The sequence below is a fragment of the Anomaloglossus baeobatrachus genome, chromosome 1 (assembly GCF_048569485.1).
Source record: "Anomaloglossus baeobatrachus isolate aAnoBae1 chromosome 1, aAnoBae1.hap1, whole genome shotgun sequence".
Lineage (NCBI taxonomy): Eukaryota > Metazoa > Chordata > Amphibia > Anura > Aromobatidae > Anomaloglossus > Anomaloglossus baeobatrachus.
In genome coordinates this window covers 965,252,520-965,270,167 of record NC_134353.1, presented here as the reverse complement: position 1 = coordinate 965,270,167, position 17,648 = coordinate 965,252,520, and the positions used below count along the sequence as shown (strand labels likewise).

The 17,648-nt window shown below is 46.2% G+C and overlaps 1 protein-coding gene across 1 annotated transcript in view; it reads right to left on the bottom strand.

The window, feature by feature from the left end:
* The window catches only part of LOC142262697 (uncharacterized), a 34,673-nt gene extending 19,380 nt beyond the window's left edge, over positions 1-15,293 (bottom strand). Inside the window, exon 1 of the mRNA XM_075332189.1 lies at positions 15,146-15,293. Coding sequence (XP_075188304.1) covers positions 15,146-15,293 — 148 coding nt within the window. The remainder of the gene's footprint in view (positions 1-15,145) is intronic.
* Between the last annotated feature and the right edge of the window lie 2,355 nt (positions 15,294-17,648).

Here is a 17,648-nt window from a genome sequence, read left to right as displayed (position 1 = left end):
GATGGTTTTATTTCTGCGTAGGCAACTGCAGGTGCAGGGCCGGAGGAGGCTTGTTCGCAGGCAGCATGGACAGGGGATTGGCTCGCATGCACAACAAGCGTAGACGTAGCAGTGACATCAGCAAGCACTGCTCCTCGACTCTGTTGTACATCCCACAAAGTCGGGTACTTGGCTGACATGTGCCTGATCATGCTGGTGGTGGTCAGGCTGCTAGTTTTGGTACCCCTGCTGATGCTGGCACGGCAGGTGTTGCAAATGGCCTTTTTAGAATCATCTGGAGCCAGCTTAAAAAACTGCCAGACTCTGGAAGACCTAGCATTTGTACAGGCACCTTGTGTCGTGTTGTTGTTCCGGGGAACGGTTGCCTGACTTCTGCCTGGGGCCACCACCCTGCTTCTTACTGCCTGTTGGGATACTACGCCTCCCTCCCCCTGTGCACTGCTGTCCTCGCTCTGCATATCCTCCTGCCAGGTTGGGTCAGTTACTGGATCATCCACCACGTCGTCTTCCTCTTCCGCACCCTGCTCCTCCTCCTGAATTCCTGACAATTGTGTCTCATCATCGTCCACCCCTTGTTGAGACACATTGCCAACTTCGTGAGAACGTGGCTGCTCAAATATTTGGGCATCTATACATACGATCTCCTCATGACCCACTTCAACAGGAGCTGGCGAGAGGCCAGAATGTGCGAATGGAAACGTGAACAGCTCTTCCGAGTGTCCAAGTGTGGGATCAGTAATGTCCGTGGACGTGTACTCAGCCTGGTGGTAGGAAGGAGGATCAGGTTCTGAAATGTGCGATGCAGTATCACGGGTACTGACATTTGACCGTGTGGAAGACAGAGTGTTTGTGGTGGTGCCAATCTGACTGGAAGCATTATCCGCTATCCAACTAACAACCTGTTGACACTGGTCTTGGTTCAAGAGCGTTGTACTGCTGCGGTCCCCAAGAATTTGGGACCGGACGTGCGAGCGAGTAGATGTGGCCCTTTGTTGTGGCGAAATTAGAGCTTGCCCACGACCTCGGCCTCTGCCTGCACCACCATCACGTCCACTTCCTTGTTCGTTGCCAACGCCCTTGCGCATTTTGCAATGCTGTGCTGACGTGTATTCACTAGACTTGTGCGTTATATCAAAGTTTGTGCAAAACGCACACAAGTGCACCTGTACGCTGCCACCGACAGGCACACACGTGCGGTTTTTAAATGCAAGCACGGACGCACTAAGAACCTAACAGGTTTTTAGGAGCGACAATTACTGAGAAGTCTGACACTATCAGGACTGTTTTAGACTGTGTACACCAGCCCCAGATATGGTGATGAAGGCTGGTATACGGTCACCACTAGGAATGGCTATGTACCCTGCCTGCCTGCCTGTATACAGCTACAATAGTCCTGAGAGTGACTCTTCTGGTCACTAGCCTGTATTCCGACCTGGCTATACCCTGCCTGCCCTGCCTGTATACAGCAACAATAGTCCTGAGAAGGACTCTGCTCCTGTACTCCGACCTGGCTATACCCTGCCTGCCTGTATACAACTACAATAGTCCTGAGAAGGACTTCTGGTCATACTGTTTGCAGCCCTGCTACGGAAATAACTATAAAGGGCCGCAAACCTTTCCCTGAAGCAGCAACACTCTCCCTGTACTGACTGTCTGGATGGCTGTGTGCAGAGCACAGCGCGCCCGCCGGTATAAAGGCTCGGTCACGCTGTGCAGGCCGGCCAATCACTGCAATTCCACAACTAACAGGGCTGTAGCATTGCAGTGGTCTGCCAGCCAATCCCTGCATGAGGGCTGGCTCTCAAAAGAGCGCCAAGGGGGCGTGTCCAGGATGCTGAGCTGAGTGGACGTGGGGAAGAGGAGCTCCTGTTGACCCTCAGCTAAATCAGCACTTATCATAAGCACAAACCTACTCATCGGCTCTCAGGATGGGACCACGGAGGATTAAACCGTCGCAGCAGGCATCGGTGGCCCCCCCTGCTGCACACCACGGCGCTGGATACTTTCTTGGGCCTGGAACAGGGTCCAGGGGAGGCCCGGACGCCATATTTCCAGGAGCATGGAGGGGAAATGGAGGCACCGGCCCGGCCTGCTAAGCAGCAAGAGAAGGAGGAGTGGGTGAGCGGGGACACAGGGGGGAGTGGAGGAGTCCCTGCAGCAGTTCCAACAGGGGATGCCTTGGCTCAGCAGCCCTGCACTGCATCGGATCCTCAGGCACAGCAGCAGCAGGCCCAGGAGCACATAGTGGCGGTGGGAGATAAGGTGGAGGTCGGGGGGCAGCCCTCCCCACTGCCGGGAGAAGAAGGGACTGCAGCCACAGCTGGTAATATCAGGGAACAGAGCAGCCTGCTTCCCCCCCCCTCTGGGCCTCGGTGTGGAGATCAACCTTCCCAGCTTCCCCAGCACCAGACTAAAACTCCAGCGTCTATTACTGAAGGTGCTCACCTTAAAGGGCCAGACACCTCCTATAAGGACATGCATGATTTCATAAGTAAACTTCCTTCTAAAGAGGACTTTCAATGCCTTATACATAAGGTTAAAGCAACTTGCAGGTCAGAAATAGCTGAAGTGAGGAGAGATTTGCAGCAATTGTCTGGCAGAATTGAATCCCTGGAGGAAGAGCATGACATCCCCAGATCCCATGTATCAGAATTACACAAACTGGCAACATCGCAACAAAAAATTATGGAGGATATGCAGTCTCACATAGAGGATCTCGACAACAGAGGACGCCGTTGCAATGTCCGTGTGAGGGTGGTCCCAGAGTCAGATGGGCCCGAGGACACAAACTCCATACTACAATCCATCTTTAATGAAGTGTTGGACGCTCCCCCTTCTAACATCATCAAGCTGGACAGGGCACACAGGGCTTTACAGCCGAAGAATTTATCCACCCAACCCCGGGACATCATTTGTTGCATTCACGACTTCTCCACCAAAGAACTGATCATGGCTAAGGCTAGAATGAGGCGCACGGCACCTGTGTTCAATGGCAAGGAAATCCAGCTTTTCCCGGATCTTTCTCGCATCACACTCCAGAAAAGGCGGCACCTCAAACCCCTCCTCACGAGCCTGAAGGAGCACCAGGTTCCATACCGCTGGGGTTACCCGTTTGCACTAACAGCGCGCAGAGGGAGTAAATCGGCGACCCTTCGCACTCCAGCAGATACCACTCTGTTCTGTGAAGCACTGGCCATTCCAGCGGTCTGTATCCCAGATTGGGACTTGCAAAGGTTGGAAGGGCCGCCCCCTCCCGTGTGGCCCAAGGTGAGGGGTGGAGGGCGTGGGGCTTTGGGGGGGAGAGGAGGTAGGGGCCGCGGGTCGCTCCCCTCCCCGGCTCACCGTTGAGGACACTCCTTAACCTGGTTGGTGCCTATTTCTTATACCCTCTGAGTTCCAGTGGCTGAGCATGCTTTGTGATACTGTGACTCTCTCTACAGCAAGCCTCTGACTGTCCATTGTGTCCTCTGCGGCCCTCTGGGTCTGTTGAGCTGCATAAGTGGGGGGGGGGCTGTAGCCACAATGATGCCGTGGGTGGTAGGGGGGTTGGCGGGAGCCCGGTCCCCTTACTTGGAGTTAGTGGTTGAGGTTTTTTTTTTTTTTTTCCCCTTGTTTCCTTTTGGCATGGGCCCGTGCCCACTGGACTGACCCCCGTGGGAGGGCTACTGGGGAGTGAGGTGGGTGGCTCTCTTAGCCCAGACGGGTTGGGGAACCTACCTCTAGGTCTCTCCCTTCCGGGTTGACCCCCCGGGAATCTATGCCTAAGGTTTATGCATTTTGGTTAATGTTCTTAATTCATGTTCATTTCTATGTTTGTCCTCGTCTTCCCCCCTCCCCGATGTTTTTTCCTTATGTGTCCTTTCAGGTACCACCCCTTCTAGAGTCCCTGGGAGCTGCGGCCCTTTGTCGTATGGACCGTCTCCTCTGGCCGGCTTCACAGGGGAAGTCATGCCCCCGACGGTATAGGTGTGCCATTAGCTTTTTCTTCCTTCTTTTTTTTTTTATTAAATCATTAGGGATCAATACAGAGAGTATTTCACTTTTCATATAACAATAAACAGATAAACACGTGATTTATAAATCAGGTTCTTTCTCTGCATATATGTAAATATAATAGAGTTCTCAAATCATAATTATATTATATAGCTTGAGCCTACCAACCTCGTGGCTCTACAAATAAACAAAACTTAAATTTATGCAATAATGCCTCAGACTAACAGGAACACCTCCTCCATCAGCCGTGTCGCTCCACATCATATTGCTATACTCTCCCGCCCCTCCCTCTCCGTGCAGTCATCCATGAAACCGTTCCAGTCCTCTCTCACCTCTTCATTCAAAGTCCACTTCGCCACAGAAAAAACTAGTTTTAATTCCCTTCCTCACACATGCCATCACTGCAGGCACAACAGTAACCGGTCCAGCATTGCATCCCGAACCAGTGCACTAGAGGGGAGGCCCGGCAACTCCATCCATGGCCGCCAAATGTTGTATAACTTTTTCAATGTTTTTCTTTTTAAATAAACTCCCCTTTCCAATCTTATGACGTTATTTAATTTGTTTTTGAGCTCTGGTGATGTTGGTGGTAGAGGGTCTAACCAGTGATATGCAAGTAGCTTTCTTGCTTGGTACAAGATACGTGCTTTTCCCAGGGCTGTTGGAGAATCCGGATCCACTTCTCCTTCCCACAGACTCAACAGGCACAGGCGGGGCGACGGTTGTATTGTGATATGATATATTTGATCTATAAGTCCCAGGGTTTGGTTCCAGAAATCACCAATGTGTCCACACTCCCACATAACCTGCATCAAATGGGCATTATCCTGTCCACACCTAACACACTGTGTGTTTGGTCTGAGTCCCATCTTAAATAGTAGACTGGGAGTTTTATATACCCTGTGGATGAGATATATTTGAGACCGCTTTTGGCACTCTGATACCGCCAGTTTAGGAACTTGTTCCAATATATCAGACCACTGGCCTTCCGTCAGGGGACTGACGTCTCGTTCCCATTTGCTTTTAACAATCAATGGATGTGTTTCCAGATGGGCAGGTAGTAATTTTTTATATAATTCCGAAATAAGACCCTTAGAGGACTCAGATGTAAGCAGCCTATGTAATGTCTGATTGTGTCACTGTTACCGGGTTTGTCCTCCCCTGTCTTTCCAGTGCGTGTCTCAGCTGCAAATACTGATAAAAGAAGACATGCGGAAGGTGAAACTCCGTTCTCAGTTGTTCAAAGCTTTTAAGAGTATTATTTTGTAGTACTTGTGACACTAAATGGATCCCTTTATCCTCCCATCCTCTGAACCCTACTAATTTTTTAATTTCTGGCAAGTCGGGGTTCTGCCACAGTGGCCAGAGCTCTGTAGGTCCGCTTATCCCCAAAAGAGACTTACCCCTGTCCCACACCCGGAATATCATAGCCAGTGTGGGATATCGTGCCCCATTTATCTGTCTTGGGTACTTCCATACTGATCCCTCTCTCACTATATCACCACTGGTATCATACCCTCCTTCTTTGCCCCAACCCCTCAGATGTTGCATCTGGGAGGCTATATAGTGTGTATATATATGGGTTTGGTACCGCCAGTCCTCCCTCCTCCTTTCCCCGCTGTAGCACTTCCAGTCGAATCCTAGCTTGCTTTTTCTTCCAAATAAGTTCCCGGAATATTGTATTAATTTTTACAAAAAATTCCCTACATATCCACACTGGAGAATTATGTATAAGGTATAGTAATTGTGGCATCATTACCATTTTAATTAAATTGGATCTGCCGATATTTGATAGCGGCAAACGGCACCAGGTATGCACTTTTGCTCTGAATCGCTGTAACAGGGGTTCCAGATTTAGGGCCTGGAAATCCTTCGGGATTGGGCTGACAATTACTCCCAGATATTTAAACTCCCGGACCACAGGAACTGGAATCTGTAAGTCCGAAAAGTCCCCCGGAAGGGGGTCAAACGGCATGAAAGCCGACTTGGACCAGTTGATTCGTAGACCAGACCTCTGTCCAAATTCCCGAATGATATTCATTGCCGGCAAAATCGAGGAACGTACCCTGTCTAAATATAAGAGTAGATCGTCTGCGTATAATGATATCTTTTGTTCCACTGCTCCACACCGAAATCCCTCTACCTCCCTGGATTTCCGTATTGCCACTGCCAACGGCTCCACTGCAGTCGCGAATAGCAAGGGTGAAAGCGGGCACCCCTGTCTAGTACCTCTTCCAAGAGGAAAAGACTCGGAGACCCTGCCATTAACCCTAACCTTCGCCACCGGTGAGTCATATAGCAGTTTTACCCAATTTATGAATCTATGTCCAAAGCCCATTTTCCGAAGTACAGCCCACATATATTCCCATTCAAGGCTATCAAACGCCTTAGTGGCGTCTAAAGACAAAATTGCCCTTCCCTTCCCCGGTACCTCAGAACTATGTTGAATTCCCAAATATAATTTCCTGAGATTCATAGATGTGGCTCTGCATGGAATGAATCCTGTCTGATCACTCTGCACTATAGATGAGATGACTCGGGACATCCTATTGGCGAGCACCTTGGCCAGCAATTTAATGTCTGTTTGTAGGAGAGAGATTGGGCGATACGAATCCGGGATCTCTGGATCTTTTCCGGGTTTTAATATTAAGACTATTAAGGCTTCCCTCATAGAGGGCGGGAGGACCCTCTGCCTTTCAGCCTCTTCAAATACCTTCAGTAGTTTGGGTAGCAGTAAGGGTGCATACGTTTTATAAAACAATCCAGGCAGGCCATCCGTTCCCGGAGCTTTTTCATTTTGTGTCTGGCCAAGCGCTTCCTCCAGTTCTTCCAATGAGATGTCCCGGTCCAGCAATTCCCTGTTTACATCACTCAGTGTAGGAAGAGAGAGAGCATCCAAATACTGCTCAATCTCAGTCCCCGTGAGGTCACAGTCTGATGTGTATAGCCGCATATAATACCTCTTTATTTCTCTTATTATATCCTCGCTTGCTGTTACAAAGTCACCTGATTCCGTCTTTAACCTATTTATATAAGAAGATTATTCCTGTGCTCTGACTGTGGCCAGTAGGTGCCCCACGCCCTCCCCCGCCATTAAAATAATTTTGTTTAAGGAAATAGCGTTTATTTTCTGCCACCGACATGAGATTTTCTTTGAGTGACATCTGTGCCTTCTCTAGAGTGTTTTTAGTTTCTTCTGTTGGGTTGAGCACCACCGCAGCCTCCGCATCAGATACCTTCTGAATCAGACTCTGGGTGTAACCTTTGGTTTGATTTTTGCGTATGCATATTTCTCTAATATATATATATGCCCCTTACCACAGCTTTCATAGAGTCCCAAACTATGTGTGGCGGTGCAGAGCACTCATTAAGATGAAAGTATTCCAGAATGTTATCATATAAAGATCCCGCAATAAGCTGGATCCAGAAGGGATTAAGTTTCCAGATAGGCCTGGGCAGAGCGAGGGGGTTTCCCCATGCAAGCGTAACATGTAATGGTGAGTGATCAGATACACTTCTAGGTAGGTAGGCCACCTTTTGTGTATATGAGGCCATAAGTGCGTTTCCAATAGCCAGGTCTATCCGTGACATGGTGTGGTGGGAGCTAGAGTAACAGGAGAATTGTTTGGTTGTGGGGTGTTGGGCACGCCAAAGATCTACAAAACCCAGCTCTGTTGGCATTCTAGCAAATGAAGTCGGGGCGGCGTTCTCCGATATGTTTCCCGAGTGTAATTTATCTAGATAGGGGATTTTAATAATTACTTACATCCCTATCAAAAGTGTTGGCACAGATGGAAGGGAATCTAAAATAGACAATATCCTTTTTACCGGTTCGACTGAATATGGTGGAGGGATATATATCGCAACCAGAATAAATTGTATACCATACAGCGTGCAAAGCAAACATACAAATCTACCCCCCGGGTCAATCACTGATTTGGTACATGAGAACGGGATGGATTTGTGCACCAACACACTCACACCCCGTGCATGGGTCGAGTATGTGGAATGATATTCATGCGCGATCCATCCCTTCCTCAGCCAATGAACATTATCCCTGACCATGTGGGTCTCGGAGAGACATAAAATAGCCGGTAAAAGTTTCTGTAGGTGAGTAAATATAGCACATCTTTTGTTCGCATCTCCGAGCCCTCTAACATTCCACGCTACAATATTTAAAGAGGTCGCCATAAGCGTAGACTAAGATATGATCCGGACGGATACTTCATACCTGGAGGAGAGAGGCGTTCTCCACCGATTCTCAAAAACATATTAGGTTGAGCGACACGACTGAGGCACACCACACTTCCCAAACAGATTGCATCATACAACAATAAACAAGAAAAACAAGGAGAGAGATAGGGCTCCGCACACCAGTGCGTAGTGCCCCTGCCCTCAAAATCAAGTGTATCTTACACATTTCTCCCAAATAGAGAGAATCAGGGCTAAAAAATACGCCCCAAGTCCATGCAGGGAGGGGGGTCCACAACTCGCTAGTGCAGCGTGTGTCCACAATGAACCGGCCGTCTCCCGTCCTGGATCCTAGATGAATTTAACTGTAATGAGCTCACCAGCATAGCGTCCCAAACAAAAACAACGCCTGGCGGCAGAAAGGGAAATCTCAGGTATTCTTCCTCCTCAGGGATCTCTCATTGATATCCAGCCAAGACAATGCCGCCCCAGCCGTATCAAAAAAATGAGTCTCTCCGTTCGCAGCAATCCGCAGCTTAGCAGGGTACATCATGGAGTATGGCACTTGTAGGTTGCGCAGTCGTTTTTTGATCTCAATAAATTGCGCTCTTTTACGTTGCACTTCCATGGAGAAATCAGGAAATATTGATATCTTCCTGCCATCAATTGCAAGTTCTTTGATATCTCTGGCTCTGCGCAGGATAGTGTCCCTATCTTTATAGTGCAGTAGTTTAATCAGAATAGGACGTGGGGGTGCTCCCGGCTGTGGGGCACGCGCAGGGACCCTGTGCGCCCTTTCAATGGTGAAGAAAGAGGATAGTATGTCTTTTCCCATGGTGTCTTTAAGCCATTTTTCAAAGAAATTCAATGGGTCATTGCCCTCCATCCTCTCTGGGACCCCCACCAGTCTCGAATTACTTCTGCAGGAGCGATTTTCCAAATCATCCACCTTGTTTAGCAGTGTGGAGATATTTTGCGTGGCCTTTCCCAGCTCTCGTGACATTGGTAATTTATCCTCTGTTGTACTCACTCTTTCCTCCAGCTCCCCCATTCTGACAGTCACCCCTTGCAGCTCACGTTTAATACAGGCCATATCTGAGGTGACAGTTCCCATCTGGCTGCTTAGAGTGGCCAATGTGGTATTGCAAGAGTTAATTGCTGCCAGAATGTCTCTCAGTATGGCCTCAGTGAAAACAGGTGGTGTTTGCTCCACATCTCCCCCTCCTCCCTCTGCCAGCGCAGGCCTCTGTGTCTGCATACCTTGTGCTGCTGAACATGCAGGGCCCAGGGTACTCAGTCTCACCGTCGGGTATGTTTTCTCCCTGCTCCAGGGCCCGTTCAGCGCTGCCATCAGGTGCCTCGTTGCAGGTAGGCTCTGTGCCAGGGGCCACTCTGCCAAACCGCTCCAACCTGCTTGCTACTCCCACTGCTCCAGCTCGGGATGGTGTGGATGCCGGCGGCGCCATATTGGATTCTTCAGAGGCGCGCTCCTGCGCGTCTCTGTCCCTTTTATTGCTGCTGCGGGTCGGCATATCCTGGCTGTGCTCGCTTCCCCGGGTGTTATAAGTAGTGTTGCAGCCCTCCAGGGTCGGTAGTGCCTGTCAGCAAGGCCGGTGTGCAGGATGATTCAGGATCCAGGCAGGAGCTCACCCACGCTGCTTCCTTTCTACATGAGGTCCAGGCCACGCCCCCAATGTTTTATGTTTATAATTAAATTTGGTCTGCAAAAATGTTGTGTAAACTGTTTTGTAAACGATGTGGCAAATATGTGCGATATATTGATTCAAAGCGCTAACTACATTGCCATTGCTGTAATTGCTATTGTTGTATTGACTTTTAAAACGACATTATCAAGCAATGTCGTTAACAATGTTTCCTGTCTGGTCACTTGAAAAATCGTCCGACATAGCACATATAGCTGTCCGATTGTCTATGAACAAAATTACATACATACTTATTGTTGAATATGTTAATTTAAATGTTAGAATATTCACTTTTTTTTTTTCCAAAAAATATTTTGGGGAAAAAAAATAAAAATAAAAAAATAAAAATATATAACAAAGGGGAAACCATTTATGCTAGCAATAATATCTTTATTAGTCAACATAAAGATACACATTTAACATTAAAAATTATATTTAAATGTTTAATTAAATCAATCCGAAATCATACATGCTAGGGCATTAATTGAGATGAAGAAAGCATTTATATTAATACAATCTCGAGATACCTTTATTTTAATAGACTTTTTTTTTTCAAAAAAATACAGTATAATAACACTGGATTATTTTTAAGTAAAATATGTAAGTCAACTTTTAATATAAACAACAGTACCATATTCACCTGATGTTGATAATAATAATCTTTATTTCTATAGCGCAAACATATTCCGCAGCGCTTTACAATTCAGGAGGATCATATACAAACATTGTATTTCTATAACTATTTAGAGGGAAAAAAAAAAGAAAAAACACAACCCTGCTCTTGAGAGCTTACAATCTACAATGAGATGGGGGGAGAGGCAAGGTTCAAGTGCTTATTTACAATGACAATCCAGCCATCTCACGGAAATGGGGCTAGATAGTGGTTTCCTGGACCAGTGGGCCCGAGCCTTGAGATGCATTTGGGTGCAGTGGAGTTTGATGTGGAGTTATGTTGTGAGAAGTTGTAGAGGGACTATGTGAATCGAATCTGATTAGGGAGTGTGATAAACCGCCCTAAAAAGATGCGTCTTTAGGGTGCGTCTAAAGCTGAGTAAGTTGTGATTGGTCCTAACTTCTTGGGTTAGAGCGTTCCAGAGGATTGGTGCAGCTCGGAAGAAGTCTTGGATCCGGGAGTGGGAGGTTCGAATTAGTGTGGATGCTAGTCGAAAGTCTCTTGCAGAGCGTAGAGAACGGGTGGGGTGATGTAGGGGGGTGCCGCACTGTGGAGAGCTTTGTGGGTGAGAACATGCAGTTTGAATTGGATCCTGTGATATATGGGCAGCCAGTGCAATGACTGGCACAGAGCAGAGGCATCAGAGTAGCGGTTAGCCAGATAGATGACCCTGGCTGCTGCATTAAGGATGGACTGTAGAGGAGAGAGTCTAGTTAGGGAGAGATTAATTAATAGTTACAGTAGTCAAGGCGAGAGTGGATCAGGGCCACGGTGAGGGTTTTTGTCGTTTCCATAGTGAGAAAGGGGCGGATTCTAGAGATGTTCTTGAGGTTGACTCTGGGGGGGTATGTTGCCGATCGGCAAGATTTAACATGGGATTTTTCGTCTGTTGCCAACCGGCAACAGAGGCTTGACTCTAGCTGTTGCCGGTCGGCAACAAATGCATTGAGATTTATTTAAAAATATTCAGAGTCAATTTGAGGTTTTCTTCCTTGGTATACAGGTCTCTATGGGCCGGGGGGTGGGGCAAATGTTTTTATGGCGCCACTGGATGCTCAGACGCCGTGGGACGGGCCAATTTCCGTTACACGGTTCGGGAGCGATTGGGCTCAAACTGCGCAAAACACGTCCAGAAATATGACTTCTAAAGGGGTCTAGGAGGAAAAAACGTAAAAAAAAGCGAACACGTCAGAACGGTTATTTGCATTGAATTCCTGACAAATAACGGCTTCTCACTCTGGCTTTTTTTTTTTTATTTAAAATGTATTCTGCTTAACTTCCACATGATGGCAGTGTTGTCCACCAAATTTATTTTTTAATACAGGAATGTAAAAACACCTGATGGCGATATTCCCATTGTAATGTATTCTAACCGATGAGACCCCGTTATTTGGATGCCACACTGTCAAATAACGAACTCACAACATGGAAAAAAAGTTATTCAATGCAGGGGTTACTGGGTTTCTTTAAAACTAAATATCTCGCAAACTAAAGCATCTGGCAAGTTGTCTGTAAAGACCCCCCCCTAGATTTTTTTCACCCCGATTCCAACAAGACCATCCCCGAAGCTCTAGGTCCCCGCGTTCAGACGTTATCGGGGTTCAAACATGGCCGTCTTTTTGGGGCGCATTTCTGTAGTTTCCCGGGGACCCCGAATTTTGGTATACGTCCCATTAGCTCGGCCAGGTTCTGACTTAAATTTTAAGGGGTCATGTGACCCGGTGCCATGTTTGGTTCCTGAGATATGAGGCCGCAAAGTAAGCTACACCTTTGGGTGTAATTCCAGATTAAGGGGCGCTCTTGAGCAGACTACTTTAGAGTTGGGTAAAAGCCACAATTACGTCCAAATAGCCAACCCTCGCAGAATGGAAAAAAAAAATAGTGCAAAGTCCACAGGTGACAGTTGGAGCCAAATATCTCCTAATCTAAAGCATTTAGCGGAATGCTTGTAAAGACCCCCCTAGATTTTTTCACCCCGATTCCGAGACCATCCCCGAAGCTCTAGGACCCCGCGTTCAGAAGTTATCGGGGTTCAAACATGGTTGTCTTTTTGGGGCGCATTGCCGTCGTTTCCCGGGGTCCCCGAATTGCGATAGGTCCCATTAGCTCGGCCTGGTTCCAACTTAAATTTTAAGGGGTCACATGACCCGGTGACATGTTTGGTTCCCGAGATATGAGGCCGCAAAGTAAGCTACACCTTTGGGTGTAATTCCAGACTAGAGGGCGCTCTTGGGCCCACCGATGAGAGTTGGGTAAAAGCCACAATTAGGCTATGAACACATCCATTTTGGCATTAAACACTGCAGTTTAAAAAAGCAGCAAAAAAAGCAAAGTGCGGACATAGCCTTACATCCAAAGGATAGAAAATACCCAACCCTCGTTCATTAAAAAAAAAACCCAAAAAAACCAAAACCCTAATATAATGCAAAGTCCACAGTTGACAGAGCCAAATATCTCGCAATCTAAAGCATTTAGCGGAATAATAATAAGAGAGAAGAAGGTAATGTGGACTCAGCACAATTTCCTTAAAATTATCTTTGGTCCTTTATTGAAAAAAAAGACAAAAAAAAAACAAAACAGAAAATCTTTAAAATTTAGCCAGAAAACGCATTGCACCAAATACCATACAGGAAAAACTTTATTTGTTTTTAATATTATGCCTGAAACACATTAAGTCCTTAGTCATAAATTACCTGTATGAAGCCAGAACCTAGGTATATATGTGTGTCAGTCATAGAAGTGGAGGCTCCAGGAGGCAGGGGAAGCCGCGGAGGGGAGGGGGGGGGGGTCGTATAATTATCAGTGTCAGGTGAGTGCAAACCAGGTCCCAGAAATCCAGACAAAAAAAAAAAAAAATCCAGACAATAAAACTCACATAACTGTGTGAAGAGCATATAGAAGCATAAGGACCATATGAGAAGGGGCTTCCATATAAGGAAATAAAATGAAGTAAAGAAGTTTGTATCCCACAGAAAAAATCTTGGAACAGGGCCTATGAGAAGTGGTTGTACATTTTTGCATAAATAATAAAATTGAAAATTGGTATAATGTACTCGTTTTCTCTTGTTTCTTTGATAAATTGTATAATGCGTTAAGCTACCGTTATTATGTTGGTGGGAAACTGATTATTGACGTGTGTGTGTGTGTGTGTAATTAAAAAATAAATATAATTATACATATATTTTGAGAAAACAAGTATATTATACCAATTTATAGGTATAGAGCATTGGTGTACCCACATTTTTATATGTGCATATGATGCATATTAAATAAGAGAAAAAAACAAAAACACATGTCAGACTTTAACCTTTTATTGAAAACAGAAAGTTATGAAGAAAATAACAAATTTTATTTTGCAGTTTTCATTCTGTGGAGAGAGAAAAAAATAAAATTAAAAAAATGTTGCCCAGAGCAGAATAGTATAAGATGTCTTTACACAACCCAGTAACGGGAGCTCCAGAGGTCCCAGCCCCAATTCACACTTGTTAATTGTCAGTGTAATTACACAGCCACAATTAGCCAACACCTGCACGGGATGATGTCAGGAGGGTGGCAGCCTGACAATGATCCCATGGAGCATTATTCTGACTGTAGCTTTGTACTTACTCTCGTATTATTTTGTCCTCGGCCTCCAGGGCTTCATTTAAGTGATGGAATATTTTGAACCTTTTTCGGCCTCGTACCTACAGAAAGAGATGTGTGATGAAGTGTATGGAGGAGAATTAGGAATTTGTGCATAGATAGAAGAGCAGGACCTTACTCTTAGTATAAAGGTTTAATTTTCTGGCTCGGCCTTTGGCTCAGACTCGGGCTTGGCCTTTTTCGTCGGCTCCGGCGTGGCCTCCGGCTTGGGCTCCTCCATGCTGGAAGCAGCTGAAATTCATAAATATCAAAATGTCAGTGAATAATTTGTTACATCACAACCTCAGGCTCAAACTCCCTCTTTTTTGGCTCACTGGCACAGCCTCATCTGGCGGGGTCAATGACAGATCAGAATCCTAGAGAAAAAAAAAGAAAATTTAAATAATGATGGCCGTTTCATTGCGCACCAGCACACATCACTGACAGCCGTATACAAGGAGCATCGTTATCCATTCCAGACTTATTTATACAGCAGGTGTCATTTTGCAGACCCTGAATATACAATGCGATTATAGGAATATATATGCGCCATTTGCCAGGAATATATGTCAGTTTCTCCTGAAGCGCTAAAATAATATAACTTTCTAATGTGTGTGGTTGCAATCACCCCCTGTGCAAAATGTAGAGTCACACATTCTAAACTAAAAAAACAAACAAAAAAAACAACCAAACAAACTAAGGGTTCCTATGCTAATCCTGTTAACAGAAAATAAAACCAGAAATAAAAATTGTTAGGCAGAATGATGATGGTGGTTATAACTTAATGCTGACACTTGTAGATCAGGGGAGCAGTGTGAGGATGATAGTGGCTATATTTCAATACAGGAGCCCTTTCTTTTTTAACTCTGTTACTCAGACACAGGTGTCTCTGGGCTCTCTGCAGCTTTCCTTGTAATGTACATTTATTTAGGGCACTAATATATTTAAAGATTTCTGCACTTACCATTCCTTTGATTTGCCTCCAACTCTGATCTCTGCAGAAATGAAGCAGCAAGGGACAAATCCAGACTTGCCCAACACAAAGGACCGCCCTCAGCTTGCTCTCCCTCATGATTGGCTGTGCTGGCTGCTACTCCAATTTTAGAACACATTCCTTTTGAAAAAAAATTCTAAACTAACATTATTAGCACTATTGACAAGCTATATGTAGGAGGATTGAAGCCCTGCACAGCACCTGTTGCATGGAAATTCCTTTAACTCCTATATAAAAAAATATAAATATAACTAATACACACACACACACACACACACACACACACACACACACACACACACACACACACACACACACACACACACACACACACACACACACACACACACACACACACACACACACACACGCTATAAAAAAACAGCTAAGAAAACTGACCATAGTCAAGGTACTCAATGTCAATGCCATTCAAACCTACATTTGTACATATGTCAGATTTTTTTCATCACCGCTGTGTGACCGCTTTATCACTAGAAAAAAAAACAAAACCCAAGAACAGTTAACAGTAATAAAAACATTTCTATAAACACTAAACAAAAATATTCGTGTCACTCTTCAAGGGCGCTGTTCACCTGGAGTTGTACTCAACCTAGAATGGGGGAAAAAACAAATACAAGATTTATTTATGGGGTCCCCAAGCTCTATTTTTTTTATAATTATTTTATAAATAAAGAATAATAAAAAAAAAAACATGGGGTCCCCCCCAAATTGGATCACCAGCTAAGGTAAAGCAGACATCTGTGGTCTGGTATTCTCAGGGTGGGAAGGTCCATAGTTATTGGCCCTTCCCCGCCTAAAAATAGCAGTCCGCAGCTGCCCCAGAAGTGGCGCAGCCATTAGATGCGCCAATCCTGGTGCTTTTCCCCAGCTCATCCCGTACCCTGGTGCGGTGGCAAACGGGGTAATAAATGGGGTTGATACCAGATGTGTAATGTCACCTGGCATCAAGCCCTGGAGTTTGTGATGTCACGGCGTCTATCAGATACCAGACATCAAAACCCAGTCAATAATAAAAAAAAGACAACAAAAAAAAATTTATTTGAAAAAACACTCCCCAACACATCCCTCTTTCACCAAATTATTAAAAAAAAAAAAAAAGAAATCTGGTCCGCCGTAATCCATTTTGGAGGACGACTCTGTGTTCCAGGATATGGGGATACGCTTAGGGAACGTATCGAACATTTTCTGGAAGTGCAGCCACTCTATGTGAGGAGTGTGAGTGCCGTGATACGGCACTCACACTCCCCAGCACGCTCTCCGGATCCATAGCACAGCAGTGTGAACCACGCAGCGAGCTGTGAACCTGCTTGTAGAGAGCCTGCTGACGGGCGCTCTGCGCATGCGTCAAGCATTTCAGTGAAGACGAGGAGGGGGGGCGCGGGGGAACACAGCTGCAGCAAGGTGTGTCCCTGCGCGCAGAGACGGCTGGCAGGCGCTCTGCGCATGCGTCAAGCATTCACCGAAGACTAAGAGAAGGAGTGGCGCTGGGGAACGCAGCTGGATGAGGTAAAGAGAACAGCAGAGACCGGGTGAGACCGGGGTGACAGCCTGACAGGGGGTGACCTGGGAGGACCTTTCCGTGCCATCTGACATGTCAGGGGGACCGGGGACCGGGGGTTGTGAGGAGGTTTTGGACACACCGGGACCGGGGGAGGACATTCATCTCCCATCTAACATGTTTGATCATGCCAGATGGGAGAAGAATTATTTTTTTTTTTTACCAGTGCGACATTAACTTTCACGTTGTCGCTGTTACACGGTTTGTAACGGCGATCACGTGAATGGGGACCGGAAAAAACGACGCTGATCGATATCTCCAGGGTCTCAGCCACCCCCGGTAGCTGAAATCCCGGAGATACATATGTTTATATATGATGCGAGTGTATATAATATATACTTTCATCTTCTAAAGGGATATTGCAAGTTGTCAACTTGAGTATATAGAACACCTTTTTAGCTGATAGATATATATATAGATATATATATATATATATATATAGCGATCTATATCTCTCACGCTTTGCAGAGTTTGTCCCGTTGCCCCGGGTGGGAGGTCTTTATCCCGGCTCCGCCCACCCACTCCCTGCCTCGCTGCTTTTCCCTCCTACCATCCTAACACGTGTCTTGAGCATTACAGAGCAGAGCGCGATACGCTAGTCTCTGTGCTGCTGCTATGAATGTCCCCAGCGCTGATTCCCTCCCCCTCCCTCCCCTCCGGTCCGGAGCCTGTGCTCCTCCAGCTGTTTCTTTGATCTATCGTGTGTGCAGTGTTTGCTTCTCAATGCTGCAGGCACACGGTAGATCAGGACATTGGGGAGAAGACAGTGTACTCACCACTTGTGTCCTCTCCTGCAGGTGCACAGCACTGGCCGGTAATATGCAAAGATAGAAGCATTGGCAATGCTTCTATCAGCTACCGTCCACATGATCTCCTGCCTGGCAGAGCTGCTGC